Below are 20,203 nucleotides of genomic sequence, written 5' to 3' on the forward strand. Positions count from 1 at the left end.
TAAAACATTAAAAACAGCATGGGCCACTCTAGATACTTGGTGCCAAAATGGATGACATCTTCTAGCAAATTGTTGGTATATTTTTAATATTAAAATGCGTGTGTTAAGCCTAGGCCTTTTTATGTAAAAAGTGTTTCCACAACCAAAATCCAATAGGAGGCGCTAAACCACTGTCTTTGTGTTTTTGTTTGTCCCTTCAAAAAGTTTACAATAGTTGGTAAAATGTAATATAAAAAATATACAAATATGATTATATTAACTTTATTTTGTGTCACCCCGTAATGGAATCTGCTCTTATACATTATTCATTATATGACCACTCAGAAATACCTCTCAACAAAGACAAACATTTGATCTTTTTATTTCAACATTTGTACATTTTCTTGCGATAAAATATTTTTCAGGAGAAACACATCACCACAGTTTAGACAATTCCGCCAGTAAAGCAAACATATTATAGGATGTGGACAGTGACGATGGCTTAGATGGGCAGTAGAAAGCAGGTACACAAGCAGAGCTCCACACCATCAGGATGACGTCATGTAGAGGTGTCAGCGGCTCTGAGTTTATGACTATCCTGGGACGATATAATGCGATATAATCGCTGTTGATGAAATTACTGCATAAATAGACATTTAATTCATTGTGATTCCTCCCAGTCGGACAGATAATCAAACAATAAAAACATTTTTTTTAACTCAACATGACTACCCATCAGGTAGTTGTCAGGTGGATGTTTTTACAATAATTTTGGGCAAATAAAAAATGGCTTAAAAAAGATAATCGGTGACAATAAATGGCAGTTCCTTCATTCAGACAAAAATGCAAAGGTTTACATTGCCCATCCTAATTCAATCTGTTGGATAAATGGGTACCTGGGCAGACAAGCAAAAAAACACAACAGGTTGATGATTGACAGACTGATCAACAGTCACCTAAACGTTTTTCTACAGAACATTCTCTATCCACATTCATTCACCATAGTTACAATGCCTAAGTTGCATAATCTATAGGGAGGGAAAAGGACTAAAAAGATGTACAGGGTGTTGTAACATTGAGACATTTGTTTTGGTTCAACAAATTGATCTATCACATCTGATACCTAAAAACATATTGCACACAGAAAAAATCTGAACATCTAACCTGATACCTGTCGTCACAAATGCATTCTGCATAGAAAACGATGACTTATTGCAATCGCCACTATTCCTTTCTTCAATAACAAAATATAAATTCCAATGTTTAGTAAACAAAATGTTACGTAATGAAATCCTTTCCAGTACAAATCCCAAGCTTTTCCCTGGCTGTTCAATCAGCCACTGGTCCAAAAGCAGTCTCATTCTTATGTAACAGATATCTCTCTTTTAAAAGCCTTATAAATTAAAACACAATTTCTCACCCAAACCAGTGTCCCCAACCCGACGTAATTAGGGTAGTATCACCACCTAACATGTTGACAGGGAATACACACTGATCTGAAAGGTACATTGTCAAATGTAATTTGTTGTAGACACTCCACTAGTGTGTGTAGGCTTAGACCACACTAAGGCACAAACCAGAGGACACTATAAACCCCACGTAACAATGACCATGATTTGGTACTAGCATTTCAGTAAGTATAACATCAATCAGATCAATTTAAAAATGGGGCATACAAACAACTGTAAATTAAATCCTAGTAAATTATAACTTTTTCTTTTTATCTTAAAGTACAGTATTTCATTTATATTGACCGGTCAGTGTAATGTCACATGAAGCATGTTTTAGCAAGTGGTGATCCTAGAAATAAGTGAAGGTAAAACAACTTAAGATAGTAACAATATCATCCTGCTCGTGACTGGACAAAGCATTTGATTGTAACAGGCTTATGTTACATACATCTAGTGCAGACAGTGTTTTACCAAAACTAGCATCTCTGGCCAACTTCTGACAACCCTGAGAAAATGAAACAACATGTGCCTATACATAGATTCTGTTTCATCTTAGCAGTCTGTTCGCTTGCAGTAACATAACCACAAAAGGACACGACTACCAGTTTCAAGGCCTAGAATGCCAAGCCAAGATTTTAAAAACATCCCTAGAGCAGCGTAGGAAAATCATAATCTACAAACCTCCAAATGTAAACATATACCTTCATTAAACAATGAATAGCTTCTCAATATACACAGGTTATGAATTTGGACGTATCATGAAAATAGATCTTATCTATCAGGTCTCTTGCAGTAGCCATACTGCCCACCTATTTAATTCAAGTGATGAGCATGTTAAGTATATCCATACACCTAGACCGAAAGCCTAAACGTGCCACCACACACACAAAGTATGAAGGCAACCTCACATATGGACATCAAGATAAAGCACACAGTTATATACAGTACAAGATCAGACACACAATTACTCCAAAAGTGAAAATACAGGAAAGTTGTTCATAACAATTCATGTTCCACAATATACTACACACAGGCAGAGAATTACACTAAACCACACTCTAAGACAACAAGCCATAAGTGCAAGGAGATCCGTTAAAATATTCCAGATGAACAATTGGTAGTGTATGGTTGAGAAGGGTATTCTTGGGAGGTTGGTGACATGGTGACTACAAGCAGCTATGTACATGGTGGTACTGCAGAGAAAAACAGAACATTTCCTTTAACAGCGGACGGAGGATGCTGACCATGTGACCTCTGAGTCACCCCCTTCCGGCCCTTTCCACTGGTCACTCCGAGTCAGACCTTCAATGCGCCAGGTCAGTGTGGCTGGCACTCAGGTCTCGACTTTTCCTCAGACGATTATTTCGCTCCTGGAAAGGGAAGCAGAGAGCTAATTGAGAGTGAATGTTCGGTGGTGATAATCCTATGCAGGATTTCTGTCAGGTAGGCCTACTGTATGAGCCAGGTGAAAAAGGTGGTCTTACTTGTGGTCAACCCCTATACACCATCTAACAGTTTTATACACGCTGTTAAGTGGTTTGAGGTTACTGCACAAATTAGTTCAAACAATGGGGTACGACAGGTTAGTCTGTGAGAGACACTGTACTGTTATCACACGATATTAGGGACCAATGTCTGAGATGGATCTAACCCGGCTTGACCACAACCATAACCAAGGGAGCAAGTGAGAAATCAAGCATCGTGAAAGAACTGGAGAGGAATCAGAAAGAAAGTGAGATAGGAAGGAGGGAGGTGAAAGCTTTTAGAGAGGAAAGGGAAAAAGAGGATGGTAGATGCCTGGAAGAGGAGACCCAGAGAGATGGGACAGCAGGACTCCTTACTTGGTAGTGGTCTCCGGCAGGCTGGTCCGCCACGTTTAGCACACCCAGTGAGCTGGCTCGTTTCATGCTGCACCCAGAACAGTGACATGCAAAGGAGATGGCAGTGAGGGGGAAGGGTGAGGAGGGAGTGAGGGTGAGGAGGGGTGCCCAGTGGAGATGGTATGGGGATTAATGACATCAATGATATTAACACAAGGGTTAGTTTCACAAAATAAGTGAGATTAAACACACAATGAATACACAGCTATTGCTGCATATACCATATGGTTACTCGAGCTACTGTAGGCGGAATCCGTCAAGTTAAATGAGGAGAAATGATGTTTTTTGAAGAGGTTTTTGTTGCTGTGCTTATCCCCAGTCGGTCACATGATCTGATCCTCATTCATAGATGATGCACAGCAGCACTGAGAACACTGTAGGACGTGAACCAGAACTCCCTCTACCATCCATGCTAATGTACAATGCTAATGTACAATGCTAATGTACTGATCTGAGTAGGAGCTCGAGAGAGAGAGGTGGTCTATTGGTCGATACGGGGTTCGTGCTCCACTGGCGTCTGATGCAAACTGTTCTACGGAGTGACAGGAAGAAAAAGCACAGCAATAGGAAGACAACTCAGCGAAAAGATGAGAGCATGCAGAAGCCATTCCCATGGAAACGTTTATTTTAAATAGTAGCACAACATGGCAGATAGATGTATAAAACATTCTAAAATAAAAACAGGAATGCCCATGCAGACCAATAATTTATGAGATAAAAGTTCCAGATTTTTTTGCATGGAAATTAAAAGTTTGTAAGAAAAAAAAAAAAGAAAAAAGAATGTCCAGAAATTAATTCCAGTAAAAACAAAACAAAAAAACACACACAAAGAGAATGGGTTTGATAGACTGAAAAGCAGACAGGCATCTCAAAGCAGACAGTTAGTGGTATAGTTCTCTGGTTATCAGAACGACCCCTTATCCGTACCAGCGTCCACCTCAAGTCAGATTGTCAGCATCGGCAGAAGGAGCACCCGATAGTGTAACACTAAAAACGTGGCGCAGAATTACGGCCGACTGAAACTAGAATCCCTACGATCCAGCCCTCTCAGAGGGGTGTGAACGCTAGCTTCGACGCGTGTCGTGAGTTCAAGAGAGTGTGCAAGTGGAAGCCCCCTTTCATGTCCCAACAGCTCGTAGTTTATTAGTTGCGCGAACCACAGCATCAGAGTTGAACCCCTTTAACCACCAGCCAAGTATTCTCTTCTCTCGTTACATTCGAGTCTGAACACCGACCGTGGATTTGTCTCCGAGAAGGCCTTAGTGCAAAGAGTAGGGTCGGGAGGTCATAGGTCACAGGAATAGTTACCCAGGGTTTTTAGGATCACTGTCCTTTGAGCCACCGCCTTTCAGCTTGCGCACCAGTTTTTCGCTGCTACGGCGGATAGAAGCTCGGAGTTTACTGAAGGATCCGCTTCGCTTCAGAGAGCCAGAACCATCCTGATGAGAGAAGCCACAATGTTACACACACACTCTCTCTCTCACACACACACGCACACACACAGAGAAATATACACACAAAATGCAGCCAAATGCATCTGCAAAGTGCAGGATTAAACACACACACACACCAAGATCTGATTCAGCAAAAAGCTTTCCAGACATCTGTGTGCGTCGTGTTTGTGAGTACACGTTTTTGTTTTTCGCACGTGTGGCTGATCACAGTCTACCATCAGATAGGAGCCTGAAGAGACTGCGATCCAGACATGCTCCTAGTCAGGGGATTGAAACGCTCAGGTCATACGGTCTCGTCTCCTGTGGTTCACTGTAATCCAACCCATGACCTCTCCCTGTCTACCTCACCTCACCTCACCTCAGGAGACAGGAGGGAGATACAACGCTACAATCCTGGAGTAAACCAGTCCCAACCCCACCCCATCCACCGCAAAGAATTGTACACACACACACACACATACACGACATAGCGATAGAGAGGCAGAACACAAGAAGGCGACAGACAAGGTGTGGGTGAGCAGAGTTATGTTTTATTAGAAGTTAAGAAAGACAGAAGCACAAACAGACAGGACACAGGAGTCGATTAGTAGGAGATTGAAGAGAATCCAGATTTCACACAGGGCAAGGTGTCTTCCCTGCTTCCCTCCTATCCTCGCCCCCCACCCCCCACCCTGTAACATGTTAGAGGAGTTCACTGAGCCTGTTAGTTTAGGTGTGCACTCCTAGTCATGACCACAACACAGTTCTGTTTGACATCAGAAAAGGACTGTGTGGAGCAGAAGACGACATACTACTAAAACTCTACAGTAGCTGCTAGGGCCACAATGGTGCTCCAAGAAGCGTACAACCATGCCACCAAATTATAGCAGTTAGAGGTCACTACGAGGAGATGAAGCTATCCGGTGTGAGTTACTGATAGTAGACAAATAGTAAATGCTGGACATGTTATAGAACAGTCCAGACACAGAGATGGACAGACAGCCTCCAGCCAGAGTGAGGAGGAGAACAGACAGAACAGTGGTTTAAAGAGCAGAGCAGAAGAGCAGGGAGGCAGGAGGAGGCAGGCCTGGACACACTCCGCCCTCCCTGTCCCTTCCCTGGTCTCAGGGACAGAGGGGACCAGAGGGGACAGGGGTCTGGTTCTGGCTCGAGTCCCACCAGAGCCCGGAGGAGAAGAAAAGGAGGGACCACAGCTGAAGAAGAGGACACAACCGCAAAGCTGGAAGGGGCGGGGCCAGGTGTCCATCATGCAGGAGACACGTTTAAAGAACCACAACAAGGCATCTGGCGTTATGCCTGTCAGTCAGACAGGGGTATGGAAAGAGAGAGAGAGAGAGAGAGCAAGAGAGAGCGAGAGCGAGAGAGAGCGAGAGAGCGAGAGAGGACGAGAAAAGATAGAAAGAAAGAAAGACAGAGAATGATTGATGGGGATTAACAAGGGAGGGATGAAAGGGGTGAAATTAAAAGGGTGGTTTGAGAAGGGGATGAGAGAAGGGGGGAAAGCAAAGGGATAGAGGTGGAGAGAGATGAAAGAGATGAAAGAGATGAAAGAGATGAAAGAGATGAAAGAGAAACAAACCAAGTCAGTAAGACAGATGCAGTAGGACAGACATTAGCCCATCAGAGACAGTATTTCTCCAACTAAGGCTCTGGTGCTGGGCTCCAAGTCATCAACAGTAATTACATCAATAAAATATAATTGCAGAAAACATTGGCATAACTCGATTGTCAAATTAAACAAATCTAGAATACTTTTGCATGAATGACTGAAAGCAAAACATTATGCCATTTATTTATAGATAAATTCTCTAATCCAACCTAATCAAGGAGGACAGAGGGGGGTGGAGCTAAACAAACTAGAAGCCCTCATATTGTTGTCACTTTATGAGGTTTTAACCAAAATGGCAGCATGTCTCGTAGTTCTGGCCAGTATGAGGGACTGACTGGCAAATTTGAAAGCTTTGTCACACAAACGATTAAACAGCCTTGACTAATTCAACAGACACATATTCTATTTTATTTAAATATTTTTTACAATAAAAATCAATCACAAATAAAGCAACAACCTCAGAAACTCAAGCCAAGGTTCTTGTCTGGGGCCAGTGTGTTTTAACACACTCTGGTTTCTATAATAGAATCTCGTCAGTTCCCCATACAAAGCCATGGGCTATTTTCCACTGCCCAGTGCAGAACCACACACTCATGCCGTGGGCGAACCAAGAGAAAGCTCCAGGGAAAAAACAACAACAGAGGACAAAGGAAGCTATAGAGGATGACACTGAGAGAGAGAGGGGGAAAACAGGGACAGGAGCAGAAAAGGGGCGAGCGACGAGCCTTGGAGAGATACTGTGTCTGGGAGGGACTGTCACCTCAGTATGTTTACAGTAAGGCACACACTCATGGTTGCAACACACACAGAGGAGAGACAGGTTAGTTCACAGTGGCATGCACAGGGAGGGGGAAGAGTTCAGGTAGCAACCCCAGGAGAGCAACCAGAGGGCTGGGGAGACTTCATCTTGGCCACCCCCTCCCTCCAGCTGCACCAAGCACCAGACACAGCAGGCAGACAGGACAACTGGACTGTAAACAAAGCTTGTTTAATACGTCGTCCGTGCTTGTGTGTGTTGAAGGTATCTGTGTTGGGAGGAGACTTGGCACACACACACACATCTCCTCCATGCATCAACACAGACTGAAGCTGACAGTAGACACACACCGCCACCACCCTCCACACGGACACATATGGAAGTTTTCACAAGACACAGAAGGAGTACAGCACAGAGCCCAAGTCAGTCAGAGAGATGAAGAGATGGATGTTGAGGAGATATGGGTTGTTTACATTGCAGGGCAGGTAAACAAACAGGTTGGTTCCTGTGTAATTGAGAGCGGCTGTGCTACAGGATGTGTACTAATAGTGTCAGACCGGGGCTGAGCCAAGCCTATCACAGCTACAGCCCAGCAACACATGCTGATTGGTTGTCTCAGGCTACTACGGCTACTGTTGCTATGGGAGCAGTACTATTCTAAACAGCAAACCACAGCAGAGGGTGTAATGTGATTTATTTGAGCTGTGATCAACAAGGCCGTACTGCAGGGGTGTAGCACACAGTTGTAAAGAAGAAAAATATGTGTTAGTTGAGGGTTTTCTGTACAGCAAGTTAAAGGATAGTCGATAAGATAGATTAGAGGCAGAGTTATCTGCAGAGGGTCATCTAGTAAACGTCAGGAGAGGACAGCTATCAGCTGGGAAATAATATTTATGGCAGTTAAACCAGCAGTGTTTGTGTGATCCTGCGTTAAGGAGTTGAACAAGCAGTAACCAGCTGGAAGCGTTGGAGCAGGGGTCTCTCAGTCAATTAGCACCAGGAATGGAACCTCGAAACCAAGTGGGATCACTGAACAGCTACCATTTCTGTCCTCACACACTCAGGATATGATTTCAGGGACTTACTGTACTGTAAGTTTAACTGACAAACAGACCTGGACTGAGTGATATCCTCCATGACAGAAGCCACTGTTCACTGTCACTCTATTTTGAGATAAATAGATCTGCTTTTTGTTCTATTTGTCTCCATCGAACAGTAATCAATTCATAATCTGGAGATTTATGTACACCACAATCAAGTAACAAAAGATTTGTAGTCCCATTATATCGAATATATTGAATAATAAAACAATCCAACCGTGTTAAGGCAGCTGGAGTGGCTTCTGTCTAGGAGGCCCGGAGTGTGTGTGTGTGTGTGGTCTGTCTACCCCTGAGGTCTGGGCTGTGTACTGTACTTACCCCGTTCCACTCCACGCCCATACTCACTTCCTCGCCGCCGTCAGGGCCGCTCTCGTACTTGACCGTGTCGGAGACGAGGCTCTCGCGGCTGCGCTGCTTCTCCCGCGCCTCCGGCTCGCTCAGAACCTCCGCCACCCGCTGCTTGTGCACCGTGTCCAGGCCCTGACACACACACACACGCGTTTACTCACAGACACATCGTGTGTACACACACACGTATGTGTGGCCTGCCAGCATCTACAATGTCAGTCTATACCCCTGGATCAGGGCTAACTGTACTGTGCATCCCAGCACATGCTGAAACACACACTCCTGTTCAACTGAACCTGAATAATTCAAGTTGAAATGGAACCTGCTAGAACAGTGAGCTCTCTCTCGACCAGACAGCTCTGTAAAACCATTCTACCGGCCAGCTCTGTCATCACATACATGCGACTGATAACACACAGACAGATATAGGCCTGTGTTGCAATGTAGGGCGTGACAGCAGAGATGAAGAGGAGCACAGAGGTGACCAGCAGAACCAGCCGAGCCTGACAGCAGAGATGAAGAGGAGCACAGACGTGACCAGCAGAACCCGCCCAGCCTGACCAGTAAGAGCAGTATCTCCAGCGACCACACCTGCTTTCTGGAACGCAGGGCCGCCTCCTCCAAAGTCTCTGCGGCTTCAAATTTCCCCTGCCGCCTGTAGAGGGCGCCCAGGTTCTTCAGGGTGGTGGTGACTGTGGGGCTGGAGGCGGAGAAAAAGAATCATAATGGGACTACTTTGTGAATCGATGCATTAAGGAATGGTCGAGCGGTCCAGGAAGCCTAATTTCCTGGATGTGAGACCAGCCCGCTACTGACCTGTCTACTTTGCAGGCCTTGTACCAGCCTCCATACTCGGCGAAAGGAGAGCCATCCTTCAGCTTTCCCTGGAGAAGAGCACAACATCAGCACGACATTCACAAGGAACAACTTTCAATTACTGAAGTCTAGACAACTGGACATGAACCCATTCAAATGAGATGAGCTAAGTAAAGCGTGTCAAGAGGAAATGACTCGATTTCAGGCCTCGTTAACACAAAGATGTAAAATCGAAGACGTATAGAGCCCTACAGTTGGTCTTGATTTACTTGCCGGTCTGCCTAAATCGATAAACCTTTTATGGCGTGACTTAAAAACGTATCCTATGCGCTGCCTCAAGTACAGCCAAGGCATTAGTAGCGGTTCACTCCCAGTGCCTCATCTAAATCCTGCGAAAGTGGACACTTCCCTTTATTTATTTATTTTATTTTTTTCTTATCTCACGCCAGCACACTGATCTCCCCCTCACCTTGCTCAGCTCCTCTCTCTCCTCAGCATGCATCCAGATGGGTTTGTTCTCATCTGCAGAGAGAGATACAGACACGAAATCAGGACACACACACGTATATGCACACACACACACGGGGACAAGCAGATATTGAATGACATTCAGGCAGACGGACAGCTAGGTAGCAGGGGTGCTTTAAGTGCTTGGTCTCGTATAGAGCTGAGCACTGGAGCATTCAACCGAAAGGTCACTGTTGTTTTCAGGAAGATTTCCATTCAGGTGATTAAAGCAGCCTGGGACATTAACCTTTACATACACACCGGAACATTTCGGTATGTTCATGTGCTTGTGTGTGTGTGTGTGTGTGAGGGAAAAGACTAAGAGCACAGTGCGTGTGTTTCTTACCATCTACAGAGCCAAACTCCCTCTCATGTGCTCTTGTGAGGATCTCTTTGTACAGAGTTTCAGCTTGCTTGAACTTCCCCTGTTTCAGGTAACAAGACGCCTACAGGGAGAGAGGAGTGGAAAAATATGTACAATTGCAGTAAAGGTCCATACAGACACAGATAACTGCAAAAGCTAACAGCTAAAGCTAACTGCTAAAGCTAAAGCCCATCCAGCTAAAGCTAACAGCTAAAGGCCATCTCTCACCAGGTTGTTTTTGGTCTTGGCAACATTGGGGTCGTCGGGGCCCAGTTTGGTCTGGTAGATCTCCAGCGCTCGCTGGTAATAGTACTCCACTTCCTCGTACTTGCCCTGGTTCTGACATAGCAGGGCCAGGTTGTTCAGCTGCTTGGCCACATCAGGGTGGTCCTTACCCAGAACCTGCATGCGGAGGAGAGGGGGGCGGCACAGTGAGAAAATGCCCACAGAAACAGGCGAAACACACAGCAATAACAGCGAGGGGCGACGCATGACAAGTCCTATGCGAGCTGTTACGTGAGAAGAGTTTATCCCAAGGAGAGAGGCATTAGTTTGGGTTTAGAGAGAGTGGGAGATGTCGTGAGACTGGATGGGGTGCAGGCTCATAAGAGACGCACTGTGGAGCCCCACTGAGGACTCACTCTGTCTTAGTCTGACTGACAAAGAGGGAGAGAGAGAGGGAGAGAGAGGTGTAGAGGTAGAGAGAGATAGGTGTAGAGAGAGAGAAAGATAGAGAGAGAGAGAGAGAGAGAGAGAGAGGTGTAGAGAGAGAGAAAGATAGAGAGAGGTGTAGAGGTAAAGAGAGATAGGTGTAGAGAGGGAGAGAGAGAGAGAGAGAGAGAGAGAGCGAGAGCGAGAGGTGTAGAGGTAAAGAGAGAGAGGTGTAGAGAGAGAGAGAGATAGGTGTAGAGAGAGAGAGAGAGAGAGAGAGGTGTAGAGGTAAAGAGAGATAGGTGTAGAGAGAGAGAGAGAGAGAGAGAGAGGTGTAGAGGTAAAGAGAGATAGGTGTAGAGAGAGAGAGAGAGAGAGAGAGAGAGAGAGAGAGAGAGAGAGAGAGAGAGAGAGAGAGAGAGAGAGAGAGAGAGAGAGAGAGAGAGAGAGAGAGAGAGACGGCTGAGAGGGGTTTACTGCTCATTAGTGGAGAACGCCTCTCCTCCTCAGAGCAGTCTCTGGCTGTGGGAGGTCTGCAAGCGGGAAGCCTCCTGATGTGGAGGGACAGAGTAGCACTATCCGCCTCACTGTGTACATGATCAATTGCCGTTTGGGTTTCAAAGCTGTCGGGGCTGCTCTGTCGATGAGCCTCTCCTGTCATCCCTTCTGTCCTCTTATAAGTGGATCTGACATGTTTACTGTAAGCATCATTAGCATTAACGGATTCCATCAGGGGAAATAGGGTTGCAGGGTCTGGGAGAAATACAGATTGTCTGAGACCTGATGGGAGATTTTTCTGAAGTCAAGGCTTTACAGACACTAGGGGTCTGTGGAAAACCTAATGCTGTGTTCACACCGAACGAAGATTCTATGTAAAGTCAAAGCAAACTTTGCGTGATGCTATGTCGCGAAAGTTGATAAACGTTGAGATGTCAGTGACGTTTTATATAGTATTGTAAGAGTATTGTAGCTGCGTGGGCATCCTCTGATATACGACACTACTTCGTATTCGTTTGTAGTAGTCCTTTTGGACATGGTTGACAACGGAAAAAAAACAATTGGCTCCTAGCAATTCGCACGAATAAACACAAATGAATGCAAAGCGAAAATTTGCTTCATTTGCACGAATAATTCGCTTTGCGTTTGGTGTGAGCACAGCATTAGTCCTCCTCTCTAATCTTCATCCCTCAGGATAAACCCAGGACAGGCACAGCTCACACACCAGGGAAATCTTGGGCTATAAAAGGAAATAACTGCAGGAAAAAAAACTCCTGATTCAGCAAGCAACGCTTTCTTCCTCCACCTCTCCCTGAGAGCTGGGTGGCAAATCCTTCAGCTTAACTCCGAGCTTTGTCATTTGAACTGAGGATGTGTATTAATAAAACGTCCCGGCTTTGAGCAACAACTCGCTCTCAGCAGAGGGAAGAAGAAGGAGGAGAAGAAACAAGGAAAAAGCAGGGAAGCAACACAGAACAGGAGAGGGATAAATAGAGAGTGCGATTTCAGTACATCCGAGCTTCCTTCTTATTCAGCATACCATTAGAGAGACGAAAATAACGAAAACCGCTAGGACTCCACTCTTTGAACAATAGTAAACTATGGAGAACACTGTTTCCAAGGGGAAATATGCATTAAAAGTTACAAAGTTAGGAGGTTTCACTCCTAAACAGTGCAGAAAGGAGAAGTCTGAACAACAAAGCGTGTCCCCCATTTCCTACCCACAATCCCCTGTGATGACCCCTGACCCTTGACCCACCTTCTCCCGGATCTCCAGAGCTCTCTTACACAGAGGCTCAGCCTCCTTGTACTTTCCTCTCTTCCCATACAGCACGGCCAGGTTGTTGAGGGTGGCAGCAACCTGAGACACACACACACACACACACAGACAGACAGACAGACACAATCGTGAACACACCATTACATTAATTCAGAGCAGACAAGCTCTGGTCTGAGTTCAATCACCCTTGCCCGAGTGTACAGTATGTGACCACAGGATTGTACCACAGCAGCAGAGTGCAATTGATCCGGAATGGTGAAACAATTGACTGTGACAGAGCGAGACGCAGAGAGGAAACACAAAGTGATTACTGGGCTGCGATTATGTCCCAATCAGCAGGATGAATCTCCACCACGTGCACTCAGAACTTCCCTCAAGGGAGGGGATCACATGCGCTTCTGTTCGTTGATTTAGACTGGGGGGGGGTGGAGGGGGGGGGAGAACTGTCCTCCGTGTGACAGACGGGAGCGACATGAGGAAGGGGGGGGGGCGGCTAACCTCTGCTCTGCACTGTGGGGTACGGAGGTCCGCTCACAGTAGACACAAGCCTGTTGGGGTTAACACAGTTAGCAGACCTGGTGTCTCGTCGCTGTCGTGCTGAGAGGAGGGGGGGTTGCTAGGAGGGACACTTACGGCTGGGTGGTCCCTGCCCAGGGTCTTCTCCCTGATGGACAGAGCGTCGTTCAGCAGGTTGGCCGCCTCTTTGTACTTGTTCTGGTCCCTGGGAGACAGAGGAGGAAAGGGAGCCATGGGGCCTGTTACTGCCGTATCCACAACACAAACACCTAGCGGCGAGGCCTCCACAGACCTCCAGCAGGTCTCCCGTGAGCCACATCTGACAGCACTGGGGCCGGGCACCAGGGTTCTCAACGCCTGACATCGTACCTGTAGACCAGGGCCAGGATGTTGAGCATGGTGGCCACGTCGGGGTGGTCGTGCCCGGAGGTCTTCTCCAGGTCCTCCAGGGCCTGCTTGCAGAGGGGCACGGCCACCTCGTAGCGGCCCTGGGAGGCGTACTGGATCACCAGGTTGTGGAGGGTCCTGAGGCGGGCCGGGATCTCGTAGCCCCCCTGCTGGGCGGCGGCTGCCGCACTGCTGTGAGGCTGCTGGACTGGAGACACGGAGCCAGGCGGAGAACGAGTCACATCACACACAGGACAGACTGCTGCTGTAGTATCAACACCACAGATACATGCACGTTGGATTGGTTGGGTTTGTTTTGCTTCCCTCCCCTGCCGCCACATACCATGCTATGAAGCTGTGTGGGTGTTTGAGGAAGAGGTCAGGGAAACCACCTGATTGGGTTTCTCATTCACAGCCCAACTGTCTATATTTACTCTGAAGCAGGGCCAGGGGCTGCTGGGTAGATAAAGGAGTGGTGTTCTACAGTAATAACACCACCTACCACACAGGAAGTGCCGGAGAACGCCATGCAGAGAACCGCTGCCAGGTGCTCAAAGCGCTCACGCCAGATGACCAGCGAAGACTATTCTAGAAGGCACTGGCTGGCTTTCGGATCAGACACTGTTGTACTCTAATAAGATCACATGCTGTCTTCCACTTAAAATGACGACAGTATATGACGATGGCCGGTCTTCAAATTGAAAGCAAATTTACCAATATCTAAAGAGGACTGAACAGCATGTCAGGTAACACAGCATGAAGAAGTGCCAAAGTCTAATCCTCTTCGAGGCCCGAGGCTGCAACCTCCCCTACCTCAGCCCGTCTCTGCGCTCAGAGACCGGATTACAGTGAGCGTGCTCAGTCAGACTCAGGAGTGGAAAACAGCGGAGCCGTTTGATGATGCAAGCCTCCCCCGCTCTGCATATAGCTTCCTGCTAGTACCCACGCATCCCTCTGATCCCTTCCTCCTCTCCTTCACTCTCCCTCTCCACCCTTCTCAAAAGGCCCACTGATTAGACAAAAATCGGACAGAAATGCTGATTTCAATGAAAGTAATACAGAACAATACAACCAAAGGATACTCCCCCACACGCTTGCTTTCCCTCTATCTGTAACTGTATCTGGTTAAATCGCTGAGGAAGAGCAATTACTGGAGGTGTAGCTAGGGAGTCAGGTGGCTGAGCGGTTAGGGAAGCAGGCTAGTAATCTGAAGGTTGCCAGTTCGATTCCCGTCCGTGCCACATGACGTTGTGTCCTTGGGCAAGGCACTTCACCCTACTTGCCTCGGGGGAATGTATTAGTCTGTACTTACTGTAAGTCGCTCTGGATAAGAGCGTCTGCTAAATGACTAAAATGTAAATGTAGCTGGCATTCCAACCGCAATATTCTAACAACGCAAGATGAACTGAGGCTTTTTAAAATGTAATTACCTACAGTGCTTTCTTTATCAGATTATGATTCTGTATTGTATGTATGTACGACCCCTCGCATGAATCATCTTTTATTTTGCTCCTACATCTTTATGTTCACTCTCCCCAGCAAGCCCCTCCTGTTCTTGCCCCGGTGATAGGAGTGTGGTTGGACTAACTGGGTCCATTTCCATTTGGCACGGTTCCAGGATTGCTCTGGCTGTTATCACTTAAGCTTACTGTATTTAAAGCTAGCTTAGCTACTGTGCTGGGGAATAGAGGTTGAGGGAATCTGGTCAGGTAAAAGATGGAAGATAGCCAAGATGTGCAAAAGGATGGGAGGGTTAGAGATCGTACCAGACATGGTATCAAGTGTGTGTGTGTTGAGGAAAGGGTTGAGTAAGCATGCACAGCTAGTCCAGGGATAAGACACTCACTGCCTGGGGCCTGGTCGTCATGGTCGTCAGGGAAGAGATCATCCAGAGTCTCTTTACTGGAGTCTGAGTCCCGGTCCTCCTGGGAGGCAGGAAGAGACACAGAGAGGAGGGTTAATCACTGTACCCTCAGCAGGTGGAGTAGGGAGGGGGGCGGAGCGAGGACCCTCAGCAGGTGGAGTAGGGAGGGGGGCGGAGCGAGGACCCTCAGCAGGTGGAGTAGGGAGGGGGGCGGAGCGAGGACCCTCAGCAGGTAGAGTAGGGAGGGGGGCGGAGCAAGGACCCTCAGCAGGTGGAGTAGGGAGGGGGGCGGAGCAAGGACCCTCAGCAGGCCGGGGGGTGAGGGGGCGGAGCCAGGACTCACCGAGGGAGACAGGTCCTCGTCGTATTTCTTGAGCTGGTTCATGAACTCCAGGTGCTTCTTCTCCTCCTCCAGCTGGGCCACGCTCTGCTCGCTCTTCTGCAGCTTCTGCTGGGTGCCCGCCAGCTCGTCCCTCAGCCACTGGTTCTCCTGGCACAGACGCCTCACCTGCGCCCGCAGCTTCTGCTTCTCAGACTCCACAGAGCTCAGGTGACCCGACAGCGCCATCATCACCTGGGGAGGCCGGGAGGGGGGATGGGGAGGGGGTGGGGGGGCGGCGGCAGGAAGGCCGGGAGCGGCAGGGAGGGGGGTGAAGAGGGGGGGAAGTTGTTTATACTGTGTGAGGACTGGTTATGTTTTTAGTGCTGCAACATCTACATTTGTAGTTGTGTGTGTGTTTGTGTGTAGGTGTATACGTGTTTGGGTGTGTGTATGCCTGTGTGTACAGGTGTAGGTGAGTTTTGTAGTAGTGTGCGTGTGTGTGGGCTGACCTGTGCCTCGCTCAGGCCCAGCTCCAGCATCTCCAGGGACTTGCGGATCATGTGGGACTTCTCCTCCATCAGGACTCCCTCCTCGTCCTGCTTCAAGCAGCGCAAGGTTCCCAGCAGCCCCTCCAGGATGGAGTGGTGCTCCTGCTTTAGGGCGTCCAGGCCCTGGATCACCTGCTTGGTCCGCGAGATGATCTCATCCTGGGACAGCTTCTCGCCAGGGTCCTCCTCGTCTTTCACACACACCAGGGTGGACATGTTCCCACGCATCCTGGAGTGGGTCCGGAGACAAACAGCAGACAGGACAGGGAGTCACAGCCCGTCTAGGATCCTCAATCAGGATTACGTGAGGCCCAGATGCCTGGACTGTCATGTGGTTAGTTTCAGACTCCTGTCCTTCCTGTGAATACAGCAGGCCCTAGGCCGCTGCGTAACTCCTCACCCGCGGGGCCATTTCCTGTCTCACTCCCTTTGTGCAATGCTCTTCACCTCCTCCACTCTCCTCATATCCTGTCTTTTCCCTTCCTGTCTCTTCTGATATGCATTTCATTCCAGGTGAGGTCACATAAGAGGATTACATGAACCAGAGGCTTCAAAGGAACATGCTGCAGCAGGCTGGTCTAACCCTCTGCCTGCGCACTCAGCCAGTCAGAGGAAATAAGCAACACTCTCACTGCTATGTGAAGGACCAGACTAGAAGGACCACAGTGCATCTCTTCATTCAGAGCACAGAAATGGAATCCTGATAGATTCTAGATCAGCCATTCCCCCACCTTTTACACTTTGCGGCCCACTTGCGTAGCTCAAATATTATTGCGGCCGCCCAACACATCCGTTGACTTAATTTGCGCTTATCAAACATGTTTCACAACACCACGGGAGACAAACAGTTCGCTTTGACGGCTAAATTTAAAACATTGACAAAAACGTTTAAGGTTGAAACTACCCCTAAACACATACAACACGTGACTCAGCAACCATCCTTTAGGCCTAGTCTGGCATGTGATAGTACAGGGGCATTTGGGGCAAACCAGTAACAGGCTACAACTGTGCTGGTACAAGAACAAATAGACAGACAAGGCTGTAGGCTACATACACTTCCCCGACACTCACAACAACAACATGAAACGCACCAAGCTGATTATGGAAAAACTGAAACAACATCTTTATTTTTCTTTACTTCCAGTTTAACTAGTTTCATTTCTCTCTTCAGATGAAGCCTGAAATAGTCCTGCATAGGGAGGCGAAAGTGAGGTATTTTGAGATAACCGTTTGAAATTTAAATATGGGGTTTACAGCAATGCTTTAGGGAGGTGGTTCCCTCAAAGGAAAGGCACAATTTATAGTAAAGCACAGCATCAGATTCAGGTTATTGTTGTACTGAAATAACAAATTGGAACGGCTGTAGATGAAGTAACAGGGGTTAGGCAAACCTTATTGCAAAATAGGAAATGAACTGGGGATTTGCATGACAACAAGGAAAGAGATATCCTTTGAAGCAAGAGCTACTTTAAAAGGTTTTGACAACATTTGCCTAAGCAACATTACAAGACTAACCTGAATACACTCCCAGCCCCAGAACCTGACCCAACAAGTCATATCAATCAAGTCCCCCATCAAAGAATGATGAATACATCCTAGGTGTCATTACATTTACATTTACATTTACATTTAGTCATTTAGCAGACGCTCTTATCCAGAGCGACTTACAGTAAGTACAGGGACATTCCCCCGAGGCAAGTAGGGTGAAGCGCCTTGCCCAAGGACACAACGTCAGTTGGCATGACTGGGAATCGAACTGGCAACCTTCGGATTACTAGCCCGACTCCCTCACCGCTCAGCCAACTGACTCCCTCCTTACCTAACAGACAAAAACTACAAGTGGAAACAAGCACTAGTTATTTGAGCTGATTGACTTTCTTTCATGTGGATGTAGCTGGTGAGGCTGTTCTCACAGGGCTGGTCAGTAATGTGGACACTAATGAAGTCTGACTCAATAGAGAGAGTCTGAAGTGAATGCCCTTGGTCGTGACTCCAAGATACCCCAGCATGCTCCAGGCCCCAGTCTGAAATAAACTAGACACCAACTCGGTCCAAGAACAGAGTCTTCATGGTCTTTGCACCGTAACAAGATATATAATTGGTACTGAAGACACAGAAGTCTAATACTATTCTCTTTCACACCAGCTCACACCAGCTCTGGATACAGAGAGACAGACAAAAAGAGACACAAGCTAATAAGTCTTGTCAACTGCACTGGCCGGCTCTTCAAAAGTGACATTAAAGTCAGGCATTATTAACTTTAAAATCAACCCCACTGTGTTATCCCATACTCAGTTTTAGCATCACCTTCACTGAAACATAGGAGATGCCTTTTCTCTGATATGTAGTTTTAAGCTACCAAGCACTGCAAAACCCACTTGACAACATGACCAACAAGCATCAGTATCCCATTGGGTAAACAAAGGAGAATAATGGGAGAGGTCACCTGAAATTTGACATTGCTACACATGATACATCTGTTTGGTATTAAAGGCTACATCTATGCAATCATGTGAGCTCATTTACAATAACAGACTAATACATTCATTCATACACCTTGCGGCAGAGTCTGCGTATCAAGTTCCCAGCTGTGAGCTCAGTACACTGGGCCTCTAGTGTCCCTGGCCGCTAGACAGAGCCTGAATCTTCCAGTTCGACACTGGCAGCTTTCATGTTGTCACAGACCTCATCCTGTCCTGAATATCAATGAATGCCAATCGTTTGAAAAAGGCAAAAAGCCAATGAAATCATACACACATTTCTTGATGATCTGAACTATGCAATGATATCAAAGGGACTGAGGCTAGCTATTTAACTATGTTGATTAGCTTACGAATCGATTTCCTCACCATCCCACTTCCAGTAAGGATCTGGCTCAGCTTGACCACACAGAAATAGTAGCTGGACGCATCATTCGAAGACGTAAGGCTAGATAGATAGCCCAGAAGTTAAAGTACGCAGTTCCCTACTGCACTTTTAAAAGTAAACTTTGACAGGTGTGAAGTACGCTAGGATTGTGTACACCAAACCACAAGGTAGTTAGCTAATGTTACACATATAGCATCTTAATGTAGTCTAGACACACGACACAGCAAGTAGCATTAACGCCTTACCGTTCAATAGGACATCCGTTGCCAACAACACACTGCTACCAAGCTAATACAGTACTGACCTAACTCCAGTTTCCAGTACTTACACTAAAATTGAATTCAAGCGATATTTGGTAACTTATCATTTAGTTTTAAATATGAACTTGGATCCCAAAACAAATATTCATAGCGAGATACTTTGTACTTCCTATCTTCCCCTGCAGTCCGGGAATACTGACTGTAGCCCAGATAGGCTAGCTGTCAAGGAAGCTTTGATTGCTTGTTATCGCTGACTGCATCAACAACGGATACTGCATACCTTGCTATCAGATTACAAACTGAAAGTGATAAACGAAATCGTTATCGTATTCTACGTTGTTACATGATCAGACACAATTTATGGTTCTTTTTATAGACTCACTACCTACGAAGATGACACTTCAGACACTTCGTGGGTCCATCTGCAGTTTACCGACTGCTGAGCGAAAATGGCGTTACCTCGCGCCCCGACCACTCTCTTCCTAGAATGATGTCATCCAACTCAGATTAAAGGAGAAGTAACAATAATATTGGGATGGTTTGACATTCAGTCTATGCTGCTCAGTTACAGCAAAGCCATTTAAATTCACAAAAAACATGCAACATGCAATCCCTAAACATAAATGTGGAAAATAATGCTCTAAACAGACCGTTTATCATGCAATATGTTAGTAATCAGCACCATTATAAAAATGTAATGAATTAGTACAATGCGAAATAAATCGTTGGAGTCTGAAAAAACATT

General features: G+C 46.6%; 1 protein-coding gene across 10 annotated transcripts; it reads right to left on the reverse strand.

The window, feature by feature from the left end:
- Positions 1 to 345: 345 nt before the first annotated feature.
- Positions 346 to 19,928, reverse strand: klc1a (kinesin light chain 1a). Of its 10 annotated transcripts, none has more exons than XM_067242577.1 (16): positions 19,844 to 19,928; positions 16,292 to 16,559; positions 15,804 to 16,034; positions 15,443 to 15,521; positions 13,579 to 13,804; positions 13,327 to 13,414; positions 12,673 to 12,774; positions 10,494 to 10,667; positions 10,248 to 10,347; positions 9,864 to 9,916; positions 9,395 to 9,462; positions 9,170 to 9,278; positions 8,576 to 8,710; positions 4,619 to 4,749; positions 3,272 to 3,338; positions 346 to 2,800 (listed from the first exon to the last, which is right to left on the reverse strand). In XM_067242577.1, the coding sequence occupies exons 2-16, from the start codon at positions 16,556 to 16,558 to the stop codon at positions 2,735 to 2,737; spliced, it is 1,896 nt and encodes a 631-aa protein (XP_067098678.1). In that variant the 5' UTR covers position 16,559; positions 19,844 to 19,928; the 3' UTR covers positions 346 to 2,734. The 10 variants fall into 10 exon arrangements, with proteins under 10 accessions (XP_067098678.1, XP_067098677.1, XP_067098674.1 ...); XM_067242576.1 differs by having other exon boundaries at positions 8,549 to 8,710; XM_067242573.1 differs by having other exon boundaries at positions 8,549 to 8,710; positions 13,579 to 13,858.
- Positions 19,929 to 20,203: the final 275 nt, after the last annotated feature.

The sequence above is a fragment of the Osmerus mordax genome, chromosome 9 (genome assembly GCF_038355195.1).
Source record: "Osmerus mordax isolate fOsmMor3 chromosome 9, fOsmMor3.pri, whole genome shotgun sequence".
NCBI classification, from domain to species: Eukaryota; Metazoa; Chordata; class Actinopteri; order Osmeriformes; family Osmeridae; genus Osmerus; species Osmerus mordax.

What these genes read in the sequence shown, in the direction of transcription:
- klc1a (XM_067242571.1), bottom strand. Translation starts at nt 16,558, where the DNA reads ATGCGTGGGAACATGTCCACCCTGGTGTGTGTGAAAGACGAGGAGGAC. An exon ending in ACGAGGACCTGTCTCCCTCG is followed by an intron (nt 15,522 to 15,803) that starts GTGAGTCCTGGC and finishes CCTGCCTCCCAG; the next exon opens with GAGGACCGGGACTCAGACTC. An exon ending in TGACGACCAGGCCCCAGGCA is followed by an intron (nt 13,862 to 15,442) that starts GTGAGTGTCTTA and finishes TTGATACTACAG; the next exon opens with CAGCAGTCTGTCCTGTGTGT.